At 47.4% G+C, this 18,901-nt stretch overlaps 1 protein-coding gene across 1 annotated transcript in view; it reads left to right on the top strand.

Annotated features, from left to right (window-relative positions):
- INTS11 (integrator complex subunit 11) overlaps positions 1-18,901 on the top strand; it is a 255,809-nt gene that overhangs the window by 139,486 nt on the left and 97,422 nt on the right. Inside the window, exons 12-13 of the mRNA XM_078642382.1 lie at positions 7,192-7,281; positions 18,731-18,893. Coding sequence (XP_078498508.1) covers positions 7,192-7,281; positions 18,731-18,893 — 253 coding nt within the window. The remainder of the gene's footprint in view (positions 1-7,191; positions 7,282-18,730; positions 18,894-18,901) is intronic.

The raw sequence follows: 18,901 nt of genomic DNA, 5'->3' as shown, positions 1-18,901 counted from the left end.
GGGGATTGTAGTTTGAGATAGAGTTGAGTGTCATCGGCGTACATGTGAAAGTGTACATTAGATGCTTGTAACAAGGTGGTGAGTGGCTCCATGACTAGATTGAACAAAGTTGGGGATAGGGAAGATCCTTGTGGGACACCTAATGTTACAGGCACAGATGGGGATAACACGTTGTTGATCTTGAACTTTTGAGATCGGTTATGTAGAAAAGAAGTGAACCATTTGAGAACAGTCCCAGATAGACCCATTCTGGTGTTTAACAGCTCAAGTAGATTCTCATGTTTGACGGTGTCGAATGCTGAGGAGAGATCAAGTAGGATGAGGAGGCAGGTGTCATTATGATCTAGGATTTGGAGGGCGTCATCAATTATGTGTGTCATAGCTGTTTCCGTACTGTGTCTTGCTCGGAAACCTGACTGATGAGGGTTGAGGAGGTCAAACTGATCGATTTGTTTTGTCAGTTGGAGTTGTACGCATTTTTCCAGTAGTTTGGCCAGGGTGGGGATATTGGTGATAGGGCGGTAATTGTTTAGGTCAGCAGGGTCAGCTGTAGGTTTCTTGAGTATAGGCGTGACTTGTCCCACCTTGAGGGAGTCAGGGATGAGTCCTTGTTGAAGGGAACTTTAATGATTTTAGTCCAAAGTGGGAGGAGCAGGGGGATGAAGTCTTTTACAGCATTAGCAGGTAGGGGGTCTGTGAGGTGATTAGAGGGTTTCAAGGTGCCGAGCAGTTTGTTAATTGTTTCTTCAGAGTAGGTGTCGAAGGAAGACCAGGCCACGTTGTTTTTAGGTTGAGTGGAAGTTATGCTGTTGGGGCTGGAATAGCGGCTTACATCATTGAGGAGATCGCTTCTTATGTTATCAGTCTTAAGCTCAAAGAAAGCAGAGAAGCCTTCACAGGATGGTATATCGCCTGTTGTGCTATTTGATTGTAGAGGTTGTTCCTTGGTTTGAGTATTGACTAGATCAAACAGTTTTCTTGGTCGGTTTTTTGCTTGATCGAGCTGGAGGCTGAAGAAATTTGTTTTAGAGCGCTTGATTTTCCTAAAGTAGGCGTTTCTCTTTTTCTTAAGCGTTTAAGGTGCAGTGCTGAGGGGTCTGATCTCCAGGTGCGCTCTGCCATTCGCATGGCACGCCTATCTACGTTGAGTCTACCATCATACCATGGTTTAGAGTTCTTGGTGGAGACTCTCTTCAGTCGCAGGGGGGCGGCTTCATTGATTATTGAGGTCATAGAGTTGAGGTAGTGGTTGGTCAGAGATTGTACGTCTGAGGTGCCAGTAGGGGGAAGGAGGAGATTGCAGTTGTGGGAAGGTAAGGAGTTGGGGTTGAGATTCTTTAGGTCCCTTTTCCAAATCTTGGATTTGGTGGGTTGAGCCGGGTTAAGTTTAACTTTTTCGTTGATGAAAAATGTGATAATGTGGTGGTCTGACAAGTCACAGGGTTGGATTGCCCCCAGTTGGGTGGAGTCCTCTTTGGCGATGATAAGGTCGAGGATAGAGCCTTTGTCATGGGTCGGGCTGTTGCAGATTTGGGTGAGGTCAAGCGCGTTGTGATCGTTCCAGTGGAGATTGAAGTCACCCAGGTAGATTTGAGTATTCTGCCGTCCGGAATTGGTTGAGATCGTGTCCATGAGTTGTTGGGTGAAGGTGAGGTTGTCCCCGGGTGGGTGGTAGATGATATGAAGAGAGCATACAGGTTTGCCCTCGCTGGTGACATCGAGGCAGATGAGTTCACAGGAGGTGAGGGAGGGAGAAGTGGCTTTAGTAACAGAGATGTTGCTCCTAAAAATGCATGCGATTCCCCCGCCCATCTTGCCGATCCTGTCAAGTCTAATGATGTGGTAGTTGGGGGGGGGGGGGGGGACTAGAATGTCCATTATAGGTGTAGAAGATTCAGTAAGCCAGGTTTCGGTCAGGATGGCGAAGTCAAGGTCCATTGTTATGATGAGATCCGCGATGTCGGAGGAGTGTCTAGGGGCCGAACTGCAGTTGAGTAGTATGCATTTGAGTCGGGAGTGAAAAGGGTAGTAGATGGTTCTAGAGAGAGGGGCACTTTTCTAAGGTTATTGGGGATGGAGCTTCTGTTGTTTTGTGTGGGGGGCCTAAGGGGATTTGAGTGAATCGTGGGTATGGAAAGGTGTGTGGTGGTTGTGTGGTTAAGGGGGACTGGGACATATGAGCGGAGGAGGGTGTGTATGTCGTGGTCCGAAAGGGGATTGAGGGCGCGTCGGGGGCGGTTGGTTTGATTGCGACCAGGGATAGAGGTCCAAAGTGGGGAGTATTGAATGAGAGGGTCAGTGGGGAGGGTGGGTGATTTGTTAGGCGGGGAAGTGGTGATGGGTGAGGGGTGTCTGTGGTGTATGAAGAGAAGTTCTTTGATAGTGTGAAGATCTTCTTTGACTTGGAGGAGGGTGGACATAGTCTTGTCCAGTGTGGGACTGGGGATGGGGACCGAGGGTGAATGATTAAATAGGGTACTAGAGTGGGGGGGGGGTGCGCTGGCGTTAGAGCCGGGCTCTGTGGTATTAGTATGTGGGTTGGTATTTGTAAGGTGAGAGAGTTTGGGGGCGAGGGGTGTGGATGAAGTAGGTTGGTGGTATGAGTGAGGGCATCGGTGGGAGGCGGCGTAGGCGAGTTGGGGGATGAGTGCAGGCTAGTGATGGCGGGGATGCAGGTAAGGTAGTGGGGACTGAGAATGGGGAGGAGATGGAATGGGGGAGGGTCCTGTTGAGAGGAGGAGGACTTAAGGTAAGGGGGGTGGTGGGTTCTGAGAGACTAGTTGGGAGAGTGGGGTAGTGGGTACTGAGAGTGGGGGGGAGATAAAGTGGAAGATGGACCTGTTGCGGGGAGGGGGAGTTAAGTTAGGGGAGGTGGGGAGTTCTGATCGACTAGTAGGAAGTGTGAAGGAGGTGTTAAGGTGGGGGTGTGCAGAATGTATGAAGGGGAGTAATCAACGCCTGTGAATGAGGGGTGTGAAGTAGCTACAGCGGGAGGGTGCGTGACTATCGTGCTGGGGGGAGGGGAGAGGTGCGTGACGTTCTGATGCTGAGCTAGGTTAGAATGGTTGAGTGTGGGGGCAGATAGGCGATTAGGGGTAGGGGGTGATGTGTAGTCAGAGGTGATAGGATTGGAGGTCCGATGGTTGGAGATATGTTCTTTGAATGTGGGGAACAAGTTGTCGAGTAGGTCAAGGTTCCTGTCTGTGGATTGAAATAGGATGATCCCATTGTTGTAGATAGTGATGGTAGCGCAGCCTGGGAAGAGTTGGGATGGTGTGATAGAAAGTGTTAGGCCATGAGCGGATTTCCTGGTGGTGGAGATAGTGAGTAAGGAGAGGAGCGCTTTTCTCCATTGTGCTCTACGTATAGTGTAGAAGATGATATCGGTGCTCTTGGCTCCATTGCTCAGTGAAAAGTAGGTGTCCACAACAGGGGTTTCGGGGTGGGCCTTCAGGAAGTTGCGTTTGACGTTTTTTTTGGTGAGCTCAGGTGGGTAGTTAATTTTACATGTATGCTTGCCCGTGGGTTCCATGTTGGGAGTGGTGGAGTGGGTAGACGAGGGAGGGTGTGTGGGTAGGTGTAGTTACAGAGAGCTATAGGAATACAAATTGTGACTAGCCTTAGGTAAGATCAGTTAATAAAGATGACTAGTATAGGATGGCCGCCAGTGAGGATGACTAGTCTAAGATGGCCGCCAAGTAAGAGAAAGTTAATGAGGATGACTAGTCTGAGATGGCCGCCAGTGAGGATGACTAGTCTGAGATGGCCGCCAAGTAGGAGAGATAGTTAATGAGGATGACTAGTCTAAGATGGCCGCCAAGTAATGAGAGATAGAGACAGGAATAGTAGTCCTCTGTCTATTGTTGTGATAGTTTTTAGAGAGATAGTTTCACTTTGTAATCCGGGGCAGGATGAGCTAGTCCAGAGTCTAGGTTGCTTGGTGGGGGAGGAAAAGCCTTATCTCTGTTTTGGTGACCCCAGACTATCTTGTTGTGCAGCCTCGTGGTCATCTGGAAGTAATGGAGGCGCTTTATTGCTCCAGTTTATGGCCTCAGCCATTTTGGGCCGTGAGAAGGCTAAATTGAGAGTCAAGAAAATTAAAACGGAAACCATGTAAATACCTTGTGAAAATCCTGTGTAACGGGCATTGTGCAGACATCGGGGTCGTCATCCGATGTATATCGTAGCAATGTGCATCAAATTTATGCACGTTTTGCAGGTCTGCTCGTGTTTGGGAAAGCACATTGAAATGCAGCTGTCCGATTATGCGTGTAGGGTACTTCTAGACCAGTGCGGTAGCGGGCATCTGGGGGCCAGGACGAGTGTGCTGACCACCGTCCTCGTCGGGTGCAGGAGACTCTGTCAGGGCCGTCCGCCGAGCGGGATTGGACTCGAGTTTGTCGTGATGCATCCAGGACTAGGAGTCCGTAGCCCAGCCCGCCTCGAAAGGCAATGTCGTGCGCATACCCAGCCCCGAACAGACTGCCTCCAGCATTGCACTCCAATTGCTGTGACTGGGCATCGGCGCGCCACACCCGCTGTAGATCCAGTTTCCCGGTCCGGACCGACGATGGCGGGGGTGACTGCACTCCGGCGATCCACCTGGGCGCCGGCGCGATACTCCCGGTGCAGATCAGATCCTAGGTCCGGTCCGAAGATGGTGGGGGTGTCTGCAGGCACATCAGAGACCACCGGTTGCTCCGCCCGGGCATCGGCGCGACACTCCCAAAGCAGGTCTGTCCCTAGGTCCGATCCGGTGTAGGTGGGGGAGACTGTAGGTAGGTCGGACACCGTAGGTAGGTCGGACACCTCCAGTGGCTAACACAGCTCTCCCGGTGGACCCCAGCCACAACTCATGCTCACCGATGCCAGCCTCCTCGGTGACCGCAACACCCTCAGCAGGCTCTAAACAACCGTCTTGGGCTCCGCCGAAGGCCAAAGGCTGCCCTAGATCCGGTGAAAGCGGAAGGGATCCCAGCCGATTTGTGCTCCTCTGACGACCACAGCCTCCCAGTCGACCACGGGCCACTGACCGCGACCACGGACCCTCAGCAAGCTCGAGCCATCCGCAAGTCAGGTACGAGTGTTTCAAGTTTTAATCCAGTTACTTGCGGGAGTTGCGTTCTTCGAGAAAAATGGGTGCAAATAGGGATAATTCCGAGAAAGGGATCCCAAGCACTTGGAGCTCTTAACAAGAGCTCCTACCAGGCGGCCATCTTGAGCTCATATAGATAGAAAAGAGAATTAAACAAATAGTCTCCTGCTATACTTGATGCGTGCAAACCAGTTAGCAATATTATTAAAATGATGTCTTGGATTAGTGGACAAAGCTGCTTGATTGAGTAAATGTCAAATGCCTTGCTTTAATAGAGCAAGAAATAAAAAAGATTTGAAAATGCAACAGGTCTCGCCTTTGATTAAGTTAAAGCCATTTGCTTTGCTTATGGTATTGTATAGCATAGCAAATGGCTTTAACTTAATGAAAGGCGAGACCTATTGCATTTTCAGTGCTTGTTTTTTGTTTTCAGAGATTTTTTTTTTTTACACACAATGGTAAAGTGCAGTCGTACATTCAACTTGTGTATCTGCTTCAGGTGTTGATAAACTGGAAGACACGGACTGGTGTAGCAACCGAAACAGTCAGTCTAAATGTAAATCCTTACAGTTGGTTCTTCCTCCACTTGGTGTTTTCTTAAAAAAACAAAAATCAATACTTTATAAAGCAGTGGGCTTGGGCTGAGTTGCTAAGTCACTTAAATAATAATACTGGATCCAATTTAAACTGTGATTTGAACACCTGAGTGACACTTGAATGCCCAAATAATCTTCTTTCATGAATGTAAATTCAACTTTATTATTCAAAAACTTAGATTTGCACTCTGACACGGATTTCCTTACACCTAATATTTCACAGTGAAGCGTTATTGTAATTATGAGCAAATCTCTCAGGTTCTGGGCATTCTTGGAACACCAACAAATGTACGCTTTGGTGGGTTTTCGCAAAGGGGCGAGAGTGAATCTGTTTTTAGCGCAAGAAATTTCAGCAAATCTCCCTCTCAACCTCCTCCCCCATCCCCAAAAAGATGGAGGATCGTGAACGATGTCTTTTCACTAACAAAACTATTTTCCCCCATAGAGAACAAAAAATTACAAATGTTACAATTTCTAATTCAGAAAAATACCTTGCTAAAGGTCTGAATGTGTAAATATTTACGCATGCATCTTTGCATTGGGAAACTGCAACATGGCCTTGGAAATAAGTTCCAAAGAAAATCTTGGGCTTCCAACAGGTATTTTTCTTTTTTACTTTGTTGGTTTTCGAGACCTATTATACAAATCATAATTTTTCAATGGTGACTTCCATGAAAAACAGTGCCTTGAAGACTTCTGTGGAAAGTAGTAGGGACAGCTATTCAGACAAGATTGCACGGAACTGTTCTCCTCCAGTGTGTTCCCCGCAAAAATTGCACAGACGCTGGGGATCGGACAAGAGGCATATACATAATTCTGCGGCTAAAAAGTTAATTCACAATGTCGTAAACAATGTTTTGCAGCTAAAACAATAATTGTGCAATGTCTTGAAAAGAATGAAAATCAGTGAATGGAAAAAGTATGTGGCTTCTTGGAGGCTTCAATGCACAGACAATTAGTGCAATTTTCTGCCCCTCTTTGGTGTATATGCATCTAGAGGAGCCTAGCACAAGCTACAGTTCAAACACACTACATACTTTCTGGGTTGCCTGCACTGGTGTATGTAGGGAGGTGGCTCGAATGCTTTTTTTGTTTAGTTTTTTTGTTACTATTATCCAGTTTACTCCATGGCTACGCTGGCGATCATTTTTTATGTATGGAAAAACCTCAATAAATATATTGGTTAAAAAAAAAATACATGTAGTGTTTAGGAACTCACAAGAGAGTATTATTGAATCCCTTCTATTGAATAGTTGCACAACATATATCCATTCCTCCACTGTTTAAGTATGTGCACTGCGATATCCCAATTGGCCATTTTAAAACTGAAGTTTAAATTGGCATGTATTTTCCTGTTCATTGCTTGAGATTAAACATAATGTAATAACCTTACATGTAGAACATTTTCTTTTCCCAAAACATGGAGGTTCACTTAGTAATGTAAATAGAATGAGTCTCTGTTCACGGTGGCTTGATTATTACCTGTCGTTTCTCTTGCAGGTCATTATGCCAGGCTATTGTGTGCAGGGAACAGTTGGACACAAGATTTTGAATGGCCATCGGAAACTGGAGATGGAAGGAAGGCAGACGGTAAGGTCCTTTATGTCCTATATTGTGCAACAGATGGATTCCTGTTTCTATGTAAATATCCATCCTGTTCACCCTCATAGAGCCACAAGCTGATATATCATGAGGTTACTTGTTGTTTCCCTGGCTATATTACTTGCATCAGTATTGCTTGTGCACATTCATCTTTTTGCCCCCCGGCTTGGATCTCACTCTCAGTCTGTTAATCTAAAACTCCGATACCCACTCATCTTCCCAGGTCGGGAGCGTTCCCTACCCTGATAGCCCTCCATTACTTTATAAATACCCTTGATTGCTCTTGAGAAGGCTCTAGTGAGTCACGGCTGTGTGTGTGCAGGAGTACCTTTGTGTCATCCCTTGGGCATCTTTGAGCTTTTACATCTTCATTTCAATTGTTCTCAGAGTTCAATGAACTTAAAAGCTGTTGTACACATCTTTAAGCTTATGAGTGATTCTGAACTGCAATGTCTTGTACCGTTCAAACTCCTTTGAGTATTTATGGTGAATCTTCTTCCTGTATTTCATAATTATTATGGACTTGAGCAAACACTGTCGGAATTAGATGCTGAGGACAAAAGGTCTGGTCCAGGGAGACTGGGTGGGGGTAGTGGTGAAGACCCTTCCATTGGAATGAGTTGGCAGGATATTTTTGGACCCAACAGCTTTTTCCCATTTATATAGTCTGGTTGCTCAGCCATGTGCCAGGCCAAGGTTGGAGGGTACTCGCTGCAAGTCCTTGTAAGTTTAGTACTCGCGCCAGAGATTGAAATATACAAAGTAGCATCTTCTTTGGATGTTGACTTCTCGCCTTAAGAAAGTAGATCAGTTTCATGTGATTAGTCTGTATATTTTTGTCTTTTTTCTGGAGCACTTACTGTATCTGAAGTGTTTCAAGAATGTTTTAAGGAGACATTGGGAAGCAGCATTTAGATCATTTTGTTCCCTCCTCCCCCATGAACAAGTTGCTACCAAAATACTGTGTCAAGTTTCTAAATCAGAGTTATTGGATTCATAAAAATAATTTCAGGCTTGGACAGTAGGGCTTTTGTATGCATTTCTTCTTTCCCTTTGACCCAGTCTCTTCTGGTAAAGGTCATGGAAGTGGTTGGTGAAGTGGGGATGGTGGTCCAAATCTGTCCTTTGTGTACTTGGATTTAACTGAAGTAGCTAGCGAAACCGTCATAGTTCCAGTTGATCCGCAGTCAGGGAGATGTGATGAGAAAGGCGGCAGTGACACTAATAGAAGAAAATGGGAGTAGAGAGGTGTTCAGGGACAGGCGGACAATGACTGGAGACAGGTAGGCAATGATGGGAAAGTGGGGCATGCCTCAAGAAATCTACTCGCCCACTCGCTATGGCGAGTCAGATTTCATCAGGGGAAGCTATTTTTAGGGCCTACTAGCCTGTTCTGATGAGCTGACAAATAACAAGTGTTCTTTTCACTCACAAAGTGAATGAGCAATAATGATGCATTTAGAGCGTCTTTTTATCTTATTACATTTACTCTACATTCAGAGACAGAGGTCAAAAGTTAGTTTGTCTTCTTACATTTACTTTTCCTTCTCTGACTGAGAAGTTCAACAATTTTGTTAAGTGAATTGTCTGACGATTGTGCTGTGCAAAGCGTATAAAGACTGTCAGATGTCAATCGTTTTTTCTAACACAACATTTAACTGGCTAATAAGTGAACTGCACAAACATTTATAATATGAAAAATATATTTCAGTAGTTATGAACGCACATTTGTGTAATTCTGTATAGTGAAAAAAGATTTTAATAGGATGAAAGCAAATCACAACACTTTACTTGGTGATGTGCAAATGATAAATATTTGTGTTGAAACCCAATTTCCAATCATTGTTTATTCACCACATAGTTTTATCAATAAAACTGCATGTAAGTGGGAAAGTTTGTGACCATTTCAATGTACTGTCTGTAAATGACAGTGCACTACCACATCATGCTTTAGTAATATATTTATTAAAAGTGAGTTTTGCAGCGTGAATCTTTCTGGATTCACTATGCTGTGCATTATTCCGCGGTCTTGTGGTTGGGTCCGGATTCGTAGTCTTTTCTTTGTTTTTTTTTTCTTAGCCCAGGTGGGCGTCGGCGTCACACCCCCTTGGGTGTATTTCCGGTGACGTCGGCATGCTTCCTGCGGAAGCTCCCACTCCTGGGCGCCATCTTCAGATTCTTTTTTTCCCGCGGTCGGCGCAAGACCCCGAAAGCGCCGACGCCAAAAAAGGCGGCGTCCGCGACTACTCCCAGGCCCAGCGGATCCTCTGAGAAGGAGTCCCCGGCGCCGAGAGCTGCTGATCAGCAGAAAACGTCGAAAATCGTCCCCGAAAAGGATCGATCGACGCCGAGGGAGAAATACCCAAAACTGACGACGACGACCAGAGACACAAAATCCGGGTCGACGTCGAAAACTTTGACACCGAAAGGCACGGCGACGAGCCATCCGCCGAAAAGAACGGCCGACCCATCCGACGCGGAACACGCGGCCGAGATGGAGAAGAAGAGAAGGCGCCTCGAGGCCGAAATGGAGAACATCATGCAGCGGAAGAAAGATTTCGACGCAAAGATGAAAGCCTTCACGATCCCTCACAAGACCAAGCCACCGGTGGTGGAGGCGGTCGAAGAGGAGGATGAGATCGCCGAAGTCGCCGAGGAACAAGACAAGGACGTCGAGGTGATCGACGACCAGGAGGAGGACGAGAATCCCTACGATAGTTACAACTATGGGGAGGAAGAGGAAAGCAGGACGGACACAGAGTCGGCACCCTCTGACCTACAGGAGGTAGATTACATAGATGTCGACACCGACAGCCCGGAGGAGGTGGTCGACACTTACCCCTCGAGGCCCTCGCCGCCGGACGACATCGGGGCCTACAACTCGGTGATACAATCTGCCGCAGCAGCTTTCAAGCTCAAGCTCGACGAAGAGAAGCAAAAAGCAGACTTCCTTCTAGAAACATTGCTCCCAACACAAACGAGGAGCCAGTTCCTTCCAATGCTCGAAAGCGTCTTGGCTCAGGGGAAGGATGCATTCAGGGAGCCCGCAACATGCAAGGCAGTAACTCCCAGAACTGAGAAGAAGTACAAACATTCCACAAAGGACCCGGCCTACATTCAGGGCACGGTCTCCGCAGACTCCATTATCACGGCCACAGCATGGAGGAGGGCTAACGTACCCACTACCTCGGGCCCGCCACCGGATAAGGAGAGCAAAAGGATGGATCTGGTGGGCAGAAGGATCGAACGGAATGCCGCGACCCACTGGCGCATGGCTAATTCCAACGCCCTGATAAACAGGCACATGTACCAGATCATGGAAGGGCTGGGGCAGTTGGTGAAGGACCTGCCCCAGGATGCCAGGCAGAAGGCCGAAAAGCTGGTTGAAGAGGGAAAAAACGCGGCAAATTCTTGCCTTAAGACGGCCCTGGATGGGGCAGACACCGCCAGCAGGCTCATGATGATGGGCGTCACGGAAAGGAGGCACGCCTGGCTCAGAATCTCAGGTTTCAAACCGGAGGTGCAACACAGCATCCTGAACACACCGTTCAACGGCAACACGCTTTTCGGAACAACAGTTGATGAAACGCTCAGTCAACTGAAAAAAGATAACGAAACAGCAAGATCCATGGGAGCATTGCAGTTCAGAGGGAACAAGAGGGGCACCCCGTCACGGAGGCCCGGCGGGATAGGCGGAAACCAGCAAGGTACATCACACCAGGCTTTCCAGCAAACGCACCAGGCAGACTCGCAGGCTCAGCATGGTCAGCAGAAGCAGTCCTGGCAGTACCAACAAAGAGGCCAGTCCTTTCGAGGGAGAAATGGACGGGGACAAAATAGAAGAGGGGGACAGCTGCCCACCTCTAAGTGACTTCAAAAAAACTCTGTGTGCCCGCCCACAAAAAAGATCCCAGGGAGCAGCACGTACAGAGGGGTCAAGACAAACTGGACACCTACGACCACATGACACCAGTGGGAGGAAGATTAAGATTTTACTTCCGAGAGTGGAGAGAAATCACATCAGACAAATGGATCCTCAACATTATCCAATTCGGATACTGCATAGAGTTGGAGGAGAGGCCAACAAGCAGAAAACCAAAAAGAAAAACACTAACAAGCAAGCAGCTGCAGTGTCTTCAGGAGGAGGCAAAGGAACTCCTGCGGAAGCAGGCCATAGAACGGGTACCCGTCAAGGAAAGAAACACAGGAATATACTCAACGTACTTCCTGGTACCAAAGGTAGACGAGACAATGAGACCCATTCTGGACTTACGGTTCCTGAACAAATTCATAAGAACGCAAAAATTCAAAATGACCTCCCTGCAAGAGGTGCTCCCACAATTGCAGAACTGGGACTTCATGGTCACAATAGACCTCAAAGACGCCTACCTGCACATCCCAATGAACAGAAAGCACAAACACATGCTCAGGTACACCATTGGAGAAAGCCACTACCAGTTCACGACACTGGCCTTCGGACTAAAATCAGCACCAAGAGTTTTCACAAAGTGCCTCGCAGCAGTCGCAGCGCACCTACGAAGGCAAGGAATACACGTATACCCTTACCTGGACTGGTGAAAGCAAACTCACACCAGAAATGCAAGCAGCACGCACATACAGTGACGAGCACGCTCACAAGCCTGGGGTTCTCCATCCATTGGAAGAAATCATCAATGGAACCGGAACAGGTCAAGATCTTCCTGGGAGCACAGATCAACACCTTACAGGGCAAGGTGTTCCCCAGCGAGAAGAGGGCGAGGGCGCTGGTGAAGGAAACTCGCCTCTACCGGAAGGGACAAGCTCGGACAGTGAGGACTGCGAGCAAGATCATGGGCATGATGGCATCATGCATCCACCTGGTACCAAATGTACGACTCCACATGAGACCCATTCAAGAATGGCTACAGGAGCAATGGTCACAAGCTACAGGCGGTTGGGAGGATCTAGTGGTTGTAACGCACGCAGTGCAGAAGGAGATGGCATGGTGGACCATGGAGAACATAACAAGGGGAAAGCCTCTAACGCCCCAAAACGCCAACAGTGACCATCACCACAGACACATCCCTGAAGGGACGGGCGCTCACATGGAGGAGCTCAAGGTGAGGGGACTGTGGACGCCAACAGATGCGGCAAAACACATCAATTACCTAGAACGGAAGACAATCTTCCTTGCACTGAAAGCCTTTCAAACAAGACTGTACAAACACAAGGTGTTGATACAGACAGACAACACCACTGCGATGTTCTACATCAACAAGCAGGGGGGCACACACTCAACCAACGCTGGCGCAGCAGATATGGAGATGGGCCATCCCTCTCAGGATAGACCTGCTAGCCATACACCTACCAGGGAAGGACAACATACAGGCCGATTGGCTCAGCAGGCAGACGTCGGCATCCCACGAGTGGGAGCTCAATGCTCAGGAGACAAGGTACCTGTTCGACAGATGGGGAACGCCATCGGTGGACCTATTTGCCACACGCCAGAATGCAAAATGCCAAAACTTCGCATCCAGGCAGCCCGAGGAGGGGTCACTGGGGAATGCCCTATGGATAGATTGGTCAGGGACATTTGCTTACGCCTTTCCCCCGATACCACTGATGCACAGAGTGCTGAGCAAGTGCAGAGCGAGCAACATGACACTGATACTGGTCGCACCACAGTGGGCGAGGCAGACATGGTACTCGCAGATCATGGAGATGACAGTGTCCACCCCACAGATTCAGCAGGAGGAAAGACCAACTCTCCATGCAGAACGGAGAGGTACTACATCCAGAGCCAGAGGGCATGAGCCTAGTAGCGTGGCTCCTGAGGACATAGAGTTCGCACATTTGAGACTACCAGAAAGCACCCTGAGGGTACTTCGGGAGGCACGAAGGCCCAGCACTCGGAAGTGCTACGTTGCGAAATGGAAAAGATTCACAATATGGTGCAGACAGGAAAGACTCCACAATAAGATGAAGAGGGACTCCACAGTGCTAAGGTACCTGACGCACTTGCTGGAGAAGAACCTTAGCTCATCCTCTTTAAGAGTTCACTTGGCAGCGATAGTCGCCTACACAAGGGGAGAATCGTGCAGGAGCTTCTTCACATCACAGGTGGTGAAGAGATTCCTAGAAGGAGCGAAAAGGATCGCACCACCCAAGCGGGTGCCGCCACCTGCATGGAACTTGAACACAGTCCTAACGGAACTCATGAAAGAGCCCTTTGAACCACTTCACAAGGCCTCCCTAAAGATGCTAACTGTGAAAACAGCCTTCCTGGTTGCAATAACGTCCTTACGCAGAGTAAGCGAGCTTCAAGCGCTGACGCTACAAGAACCCTACATACAAATACACAAAGATAGAGTTGTGATGAGTACTGACCCACACTTCATGCCGAAGGTAGTATCCAAATTTCACATGAACCAGGCTATACAGATACCGAGTTTTTTCCAAAAACCAACAACCAGCGCAGAGCGAGCTCTGCACACCCTGGACGCCAGAAGGGCAGTCATACACTACATTGAAAGGACAAAGGGACACAGGAAAACAAAACAGTTTTTTGTGTCATTCGCAAACAGCTTCATGGGGAAAGCTGTAACCAAAAAGACCATTACACGATGGATCGCACAGACAATTCAACTCTGCCACAAGCGTGCAGGACAAGAGCTGGCAGAGGGGACACGTGCCCACTCCACCAGGAAGAAGGGCGCTACAATAGCCTTCCTGGCTAACACACCCATAGAGGACATATGCCTGGCGGCAACATGGGCTTCGGTGCACACGTTCACGAAGCACTACTGTGTGGACATACAAATGAACAAGGAAGCTCAAGTTGGACAGAAGGTGCTACAGCACATATTCAACACCCAACGCTCATCTTCCACCCAGCCGCCACAGAGATGAGAAACAGCTACAAAATCTATGCACAGCAGAGTGAATCCAGAAAGATTCACGCTGCAAAACGAATAGTTTTCTTACCTGTCGGTGTAGTTTTGCAGCTTGAAGATCTTTCTGGATTCACTAGCGAACCCACCCACCTCCGCCAGAAAGATGAGGCTGGAGAGAGAAGAGGTGGTTAACTAAAGAAAGGACTTTAAAAGTACAAAGCGGTAAAATACCAACTAAATAGAACATTGCCATTACTTCGGAGACGAAAGAAACACGGAAAAAAAGAACCCGAAGATGGCGCCCAGGAGTGGGAGCTTCAGCAGGAAGCATGCCGACATCACCGGAAATACACCCGAGGGGGTGTGACGCCGACGCCCACCTGGGCTAAGAAAAAAAAAGAAAAAAACAAAGAAAAGACTACGAATCCGGACCCAACCACAAGACCGCGGAATAATGCACAGCATAGTGAATCCAGAAAGATCTTCAAGCTGCAAAACTACACCGACAGGTAAGAAAACTATTCGTTTTTGAACATGAACTGAGAAATATTCCTGCTCCTGCCCTGATGAAAATTGTAGGAAAGTGCCCATTTTTGACAGTCAACCCCATTTTCTGCATTGTACTTGATGCAACTTTGATTGAAGTGCACTGTTTCTACTATCCAAGTCCCCACTTCCAGTGTTTTTTCCCCAAAAACAAGGTTACTGTGCAATTGTTCCACAACTTGCAAGACCTTTAGCATCCCTGTAAGTCCCTAGTAAATGGTACCCCTGGTAACTTGGGCATAGGTTCTAAAGAGGGTCCCTAAGGGCTGCAGCATATTTTCTGGCCCCCTGAGGGACCCACTACCAAACTCATGCAGACTTCAGTGCAGAACACGGCACACGCCATGTGTGCCATGTCCCCAGACATTGCATGCAATATATGTATGTCACTCCTACAGCAGGCCTTACAGCTCTAAGGTAGGGTGCAATATATTACATGTCTGGTCATATCTGCATGAGCAGATATGCCCCTGTGGTCCTGTGCTGTCTAGTTAAATTTCTAAATAGTACAAGTGAACAGGGAAGCCATCTTAAGTACTGGGTACTGGTCATTACGAGTTTCCCTGCTACATGATAGCTTCACCTAAACATATGGTACTTGGTATCACACACCTTGTCTTAATAAATACATGCTGATGCCAGTGGTAGATTCATTAATACATGCACCTGGAGGGCACCTTAGAGGTGCCCCCTTGAAAACCTACCAACCTCTAGTGTACTGGCTGACTGGTGTAGACCAGCCTGCCACAACAGGCAGGTTTCTGACCCCCCGCAGGTGTGAGTCCACGCTCTCTGATTGCAGAAACAATGCTTGCTCCTGTTGGAGGTGTTGTCACATTACTCCAAGCAGGTTGGCTAGTAATCAGCATATCAAGGCATAAGGCTTCAAAGGCCTCTGCCGCCTTTGATATATGACTCTGGCTTCCCCCAGACAGGGGAAATACCACCCCCTGCCCAGGGTCCATTTGGTATAATGACAGGCGGGAAAATTTGTTGGTCAGGAAGCATGTTCACTGTCAGGTTAGTTACACCCCTAATGTGGGCTTTCTGAAGTGAACACAGAAAGGAGAATTCTACCATCTTGGTTTTTGGTGAAATTAGATACACTGGGTCAGGGTTATGCCAGAGTGGTTATATAGGGGGTGTAGGCACCCCAAAGGTAAGTAGCCCATTGGCTCCTACCTTTCACTCCCCTTAATGCCCCTAAATTGAGTATTTAGGTGGTACCGCTGACACCAGGAACTCAAATTCAATGAACACAAGAAAAAGAGGACAAAGAAGAGCGAAGTAGTGAGGACCAGCTGCTGACTTTTTGGCGCTAAACCCTGCCTACCTGCCCCTGCCCCAACAATTGCAACAAACCGACTCATCCTGCTGCTGTGCATCTGCCAAGAACGCTGGTGGACTTCAAGCATATCACAAATTGCCAGCAGCCTCCCTTGGAATAGAGGAGCAGCTCCCCTGAAAGTGCAGGCACCAAACTGCAAAGTCTGGTCCACTGTTCTGCCACTCCCCGGTCACACAGGAACAGTGGCTATCCAGGAAGAGGGCACCGTGCTCCAGAAGGTCAGATTCCGCTCCCCACCAAATGAGAAGACATCAGGACTAGCCAGAGCCACACAGCACCAATTACCTGGGTACCGGAACCCTTGTTGCAACCAAAGCCTGTTTGAGTCCAGTCCGGACTCCAACACCGAGCAGCCGTTGAGGGATGTCAGCACCCACTTCAAGAGTGACCAAGCTGTCCTGTTTTTGTCCCCTCATCCGGCGAGACCTACTGCAGTGAGTGCCCGTGACTTATAAGCCCAGCCGACCCAACCACTCTGTACCCGAGCGTTCCAGCCCGAGTACCCGAGAAACAAATGTGCTTCCTTGCTCCCAGGGCCCCCGGAACCGAGCCCCCTGTTGGAATCTCTCAGACCTGCCCCCAAGTTCCCCTCTGTAGCCCGTTTCTACGTGCCCCCCCATCTCCTTTTGTGTAGCTTGCAAGGCTACCAACTCGGCCAGCACCTCTGCACCCTGACGCTCCAGGGCAGGTGAAGATGAACTGCTGGTAGTTCTTTAGACCTTTGCCGTCTACCACCTACAGATCTGAAGGGGACCCCCGGAAACCTCTTGCAACCAACTGTATGCAGTAAATGTTTTTTTCCCACAGGAAAGCATTACCGGGTAAAGACTCATTTGAGTGAACATTTTACTTACCTGTAAAAATCAGTATCTCAAAGTACTTACTTAATACCGAAGTTCTTGGTGTTGAAATGTATATAAAAATAAAATGTGTTATTTTTCTAAATTGGTCTCTGATTTATTCTTGGGTGTGTCTCATTTATTCCCTCTGTTAGAATGACAGATGCTTAGCACTACCCTCTAATAAGCCTAAACTATTTGGCCACACTATCAGAAATGAGGGCATTTTGGGTTTGTTATTTGTGCTTCTGTAAACCAAAAAGTGTTGCTTGGACTCTCGCCACAGTGTCCCTCGTTTTCCTGCTTTATATAGAGCCAGCTTCCTACAACAATGCCATTAATGAACTACAAGTCAGTGGTAATGTGTACCCTGTATGTGGGCCAGGTACGTATAATACATGGAGCAAACATTTAGTCTAATAAATCAATAAACAGGTTTTTTGTGTCCAGCAGAAATGCTGAACTCGCACATTCGATAATTAAGAAATATGCAGTTCAATAAAATATTTGCCTAGGATCACACAATTTGAGGCCAGTATGCGGGTCAAGTACATTACCGTTAGGTCGAGTATTCAAGTTACTAGACCTGCTGGTCTAGTAACATTTTTAGACTTTTTCTAGGCCTGTGGAGCATTGACAAAAGAAGGAGAAACTAACTGGAAGATGTGGTCAGTGATAGGAGAGATTCATAGTGTTAAGAGAGAGGGGGAGTTATAGGAAAGCTGGACAATGACAGGAGAACCGCGCGACAACGCCAAGATGAGGCTGTGACAGGAGAGGCATCTTTGAAGTATATTGTCAGGACAGAGAAGAGGCAATGAGAAGAGAAAATGTAGAAAGTAAGAGTGAGACAAGAGGAAGAACACAGTCTTGTACCCCGCAAGCCGAAAAGCAGTCCCTTCTGTGCCAAAAAATATCATAAACTTCCTGCCCCTTATCACCTTATACTCTTTAATCTTAAAGTTGCCAATGAGTACCACTTTTCACGTTCTTAAGCAATGTGCTAAGTGGCGCAAAGCAGTATACAAATATTAAGATCATTAAAAAAAATAGAAAAAGACCATTTCTGTCTCAGATTTATAATACCCTATTACGTTTGGCTGTTTTAGCTGAATAGTAGGACAAGCAAGAAAAAGCACTAACAAATGTAAACATTTTTAAAGTGATGGTGTTTGATTCCAAAAGTCTGAGACTGTTTATGGTGTGTATGTGAGTGGATTCTGGAAGGCATAACAATGTAGATAAAGGGTGGGAGAGAGTTGATAAATGGTTACTGTAATAAAGTATGGTGGGATAAATGATCTATGGCAAAATGAAGAGGTGGGAGGAGATGCTTAGAACAAAGACGATTTGTCGGTTAGTTAGTATTTAATGAGTCCCCTGCGAGTGAATGCAACAAAATAGAGCTAAGACTCGTTATGTTACGTTATCATGTTATCTCAAATTATTCTGCTTGAGGTTTTTTTGTACAATTTCTTTTGCATTTTCACTCTTGTGCTCTTGTGGAGCAAGGTTGATCTGGAGCCATAGGATGAATACTTTTGTTTAGATTGTTAGGCGCTTTCTGATCTGTAGGAAATTCTACAGGGAATTTCAGAGAATGATGAACTGAACATACCTCTGAAAGACATTTGTGTGGGAAGGGGCGCTGAAGGGTGAGTTAGTGAAACGTTTGCCTGCCATGAAGCTTGCCATAAAACTGAAAACTGTCAATGTTCCAGTGTGTGCCTCTGACCATTGTGCCTCGTAAGGTATGAGATTTTGTGGTAGACCAGCTCCTTCTAGACAGGTGGGTGGCTACTCTGACACTGTATTTATGATTGTTTCCCCAGCTGGAAGTGAAGATGCAGGTGGAGTACATGTCATTCAGTGCCCACGCTGATGCTAAGGGAATCATGCAGCTTATCCGGCAAGCAGAGCCACGCAATGTGCTGTTGGTGCATGGGGAAGCCAAAAAGATGGTATTCTTGAAGCAGAAGATTGAACAAGAGTTCAGTAAGTCA

This window comes from Lissotriton helveticus, chromosome 5_1, assembly GCF_964261635.1.
Source record: "Lissotriton helveticus chromosome 5_1, aLisHel1.1, whole genome shotgun sequence".
NCBI classification, from domain to species: domain Eukaryota; kingdom Metazoa; phylum Chordata; class Amphibia; order Caudata; family Salamandridae; genus Lissotriton; species Lissotriton helveticus.
This window is presented reverse-complemented; position numbering and strand designations above follow the sequence as displayed.